Genomic DNA, 3965 nt, shown 5'->3' with positions numbered 1-3965 from the left:
CAATTTCAATATAATTCAATATCAATAATATCACCTTAAAAAAAAAAAAAAAAATATATATATATATATATATATATATATATATATATATATATATATATATATATATATATATATATATATATATATATATATATATATATATATATATAGTAGCATATAACATTTTCACACTAGCTGGAAATGTTAAGATAACGGGGAAAATATGTAGGCTAGTCAACATTTGAAGTAAAAAATGTTTTTCAAAATTGTCCAAAGACAACAATGAGTGTTCATTAGTTTTAAAACGACTATGAAGAAACTTTACTGTGAGAAATTAACATTTGATCCGTTAAATGTTGACTACTGTATAGTTTATATGCTTGTTATCAGTGTGTGCCCATTTCTTTTATTTTTATTGATTTTATTATGCAAGAAAGATTACAAAGACACAATATGAACAAAGAGAAAGGGTAAATAAATCCCAGCAAATTATAAACTATTAAAAGATTTACACCAAGAAAGAGTTTTACATGCAATAAAATTATTAGTCTTTTAAGGAGTTCACATATAAATCAAAACCCTTTCTCGAAAAAAAAGCTGTTTCTTTGAAAATTTACATTTATGGATGTAAAATTTAGCCAGAAAAGGCAATACATTAATTAAAAATATATATAATGAGAGGGATCTACGTTCAGAAGAAGCGAATAATACAATTTTAGGGTATTCAAATGTTTGGAAATAAAAAGCTTTTAATAAAACTGTTAACCGAAAAACTACAGTACACTCTCTGACGTCACAGCACCGCAAAAGCGAAAGCATAGGCACACGGATCTGTCGGCTCCTCAATCGCTCTTGCGACACTTTCGAGTTCGACGATCACGGCTAATTTATTGATTCTGCATGCCTGACAAGTAAAACTTGATTATAGTTAATCTACGAATACTAATAACGATCGAATATAGGGCTTGTTTTTGAAGCTTCGGTTTCGTATTCTTGCGAGATTTGGCAATACTGTTGGCACAGCGCTGCTTCATGTTAACGCAGGTAGTGAACACCTGTTGTAGCGTAGGCTGTATATTCGTTTCAAAAGCATCTTTAAAAAAACGGGAATGGGTTTCTCTCTTTCGGCGTGTAGGCTAGGTGATTGCCTACGAGAGATTTGGTGTTTCGGCTTCAGACAAATTTCAAATCTTGGTGGTTTTATAATTAGTTTTATATTACTTCCTTGAGTAGGCCACTCAGCTGTGAAGTAAAATGAGTGTGCTTATTTGGATTTTATGGAGTGTCATCATCAGCAGAGGTAAGCATTTGACATTCTCTTCAGTACAAATTAGAAAATTTTGATTTCAGATGATCTAACTATTTTACGTTTGACAGAAATGGAGGTGTATTGTTATGCTACTGTAGCTTTTAAGTTGCTGAGGTATTAAAAGGGTGTGTTTGAGGAAAAGTTGGTTTTATTTTCTTACATTCGTTCAGTGATAACTTGTGGCATGCTCCCTGTGTTTACCATGGTAGGCTACTTTTTAATATTCGGCCTGAAAGCACAAAACAATGACATCTGAAAACAACATTAGCACTATTCATTTGACTGAATAATGTTGTTCTTTGATAGCCATTGGCTTATAATATGATTTCACTATTTAGAATTTGTGAAAATGTATTAAGGAATATTGGTAACACTTTATTTTGACGGTCCATTTGAGTGTTAGTAACAGTCTACTTATAATCTAATCAGAAAAAAAGTGTGACTGGAAAATTATTATTATTATTAAGTCTGAATATGTTATACGTTTTTTGGGGGATGCAGGTAATGTTAAATTCAGTCCTATCGAAAAAAGGTTTAAAGCTTCTAAATAGTATTATGTTAGGATAATTTTGGCTTGAGCCATCACCCCACTTATAATTGTAAATTAAATCACTTCTAATTAAGTGACATTTTTTCCCCTGCTGATAAGCTTGTAGAATATTGTAGGGAAATCCATCTGCCTCCATATTCTACTGACTCATAGAATATTACAAATATGACAATATCTGAAGTACAATTGAGTATAAAGTCAACGTGTGTCTTTTCCATTTGTGTATGGAAAACAGTGTATGTTAAGAAGGTAAAAGGTAGCAAAAGTTGACTATCATGTGAGTTTTTTCATTGTAAAAAAATAAAGTGATAAACACCTTTCATACTTGTGTAACTGGGCACCTTTATATGTATGAACCCAAGTAAAAATGAAAAAAATTAATTAAGGTATGGATTGTAAATTAAAAATATATGAACCTAAAGAAAACTAAACAGAGCCGGCTGTGTTTACGTTCTGTTAAACTATACCAGAGCAATACATTATTGGTAAGAAACAAGGTAAAAGAGATGTATTTTATATTATAGTTATGAAAGAAATTTAGTAGTTGATGGTTGAGCTCCAGAAAATTTGAGATTCATAAGAAAAGCATAGTAAGAGTTCTATTTAGAACTGAACTTCTGTGTGTAGACCAGTGTTGTTACGTAATGACTTAATAATGACTTAATAATGACTTAATAATGACGTAATAATTTTTTGGAAAAGTTATTGGAGTTACTTTTTAGATTAATTTGTTTTTAAAAATAAATTGCTGAATCAAAATATGTGTAATATCACACTTAATGAGATACAGAGCTGCCCGCAGGAACCGACAAATTAAGATGGCAGATCCTTACATATCTGTGAGTATTATCATTATTTTGAACACATGGAAGAAAATGGGATTATAGTCTCAATGGACTGATTTTACTGAACTAATAAGACAAAAATACAAATGTACAAAGTACATTGCTTTCAGCGTTCATTAGTCTGATATACAGCATGTGTAGCATCAGGAAGTTCTCACTATTATAATTTTTTTATTCGTTTTTTTAAAGGTAAATGAAGGTGTAAGTTTGTAATTAAACATTGTAATTTACATAGTAATTAAATGCAGAGCTCCTCTATTAAAAAATAAAGAAAATACGCTGCAAGTTCTAAAAGAGATCAAGCCTCAGGCAGGTATGAAAAAGTAACTCAATATTGTAATGCATTACTTTCAAAAGTAACCTTGTCCAACACTGGTGTATCTTTAAAAAAAATCTTATTTGTTTGTACTTCTCCATTGACAAGACTATTACCTCTTTTCTACAACTACGTCAAAAGTTTTTGAATATTTTCATAGGTGACAACATGGCGGAAATAAGTCAAGGCACACCCGAGTCCAAATTCTTCTTAACTTCCTGTTTCGGGAGTTTCTTTATCAGATTGAATTTTGAAGGCAGTATAGATGTTTTACACTGCGTAGGATGTCCCACAGTCCTGTGCTCCATTTCTCACAGTAGAGCTAAAAAATTAAATATGGCGCCACCGCCTCAAAGTTTTGCTTGGGAGTAATTTATGTGTAAACTTTAGTTTAATTTTTGTTTAGTTTTTTTTATGCTTGTTCTGTATCACTGGCTAGTTTTTGTATGACTGTTACATATGCCATTTTACAATGTTGTATGCTTGTTAGTTTTACACTCAGCTGCCACTTTATGAGGTACCAGTACGTGGTTGGGACCCCCTTTTGCTTTCAGAACTGCCTTCTCGGCATAGATTCAACAAGGTGCTGGAAATATTCCTCAGAGATTTTACTCCATATTGATATGATAGCGTCACGCAGTTGCTGCAGATTTGTCAGCCGCACATCCATGATGTGAATCTCCCATTCCACCAGATCCCAAAGGTGCTCTATTGGATTGAGATCTGGTGACTGTGGAGGCCATTTGAGTGCGGTGAACTCATTGTCATGTTCAAGAAGCCAGTCTGAGATGTTTCACGCTTTGACATGGCACGTTATCTTACTGGAATTAGCCATCAGAAGATGGCTACACTGTGGTTACAAAGGGATGGACATGGTCAGCAACAATACAGCAGCAGCCTGAACCATTGAAACAAGTCAGGATGGATCCATGATTTCATGTTGTTGATGCCAAACTCTGACCC

General features: G+C 32.8%; 1 protein-coding gene across 1 annotated transcript in view; it reads left to right on the top strand.

Moving 5' to 3' along the window:
• The first annotated feature begins 815 nt into the window (after positions 1-815).
• Positions 816-3965, top strand: part of LOC130215894 (uncharacterized) — a 43123-nt gene continuing 39973 nt past the window's right edge. Inside the window, exon 1 of the mRNA XM_056447753.1 lies at positions 816-1282. Coding sequence (XP_056303728.1) covers positions 1237-1282 — 46 coding nt within the window. The 5' untranslated portion in view covers positions 816-1236. The remainder of the gene's footprint in view (positions 1283-3965) is intronic.

Source organism: Danio aesculapii, chromosome 22, assembly GCF_903798145.1.
Source record: "Danio aesculapii chromosome 22, fDanAes4.1, whole genome shotgun sequence".
Taxonomy (NCBI): domain Eukaryota; kingdom Metazoa; phylum Chordata; class Actinopteri; order Cypriniformes; family Danionidae; genus Danio; species Danio aesculapii.
Note: the sequence above shows the minus strand (reverse complement) of the source record. Positions and strands in the feature narration are given on the sequence as shown.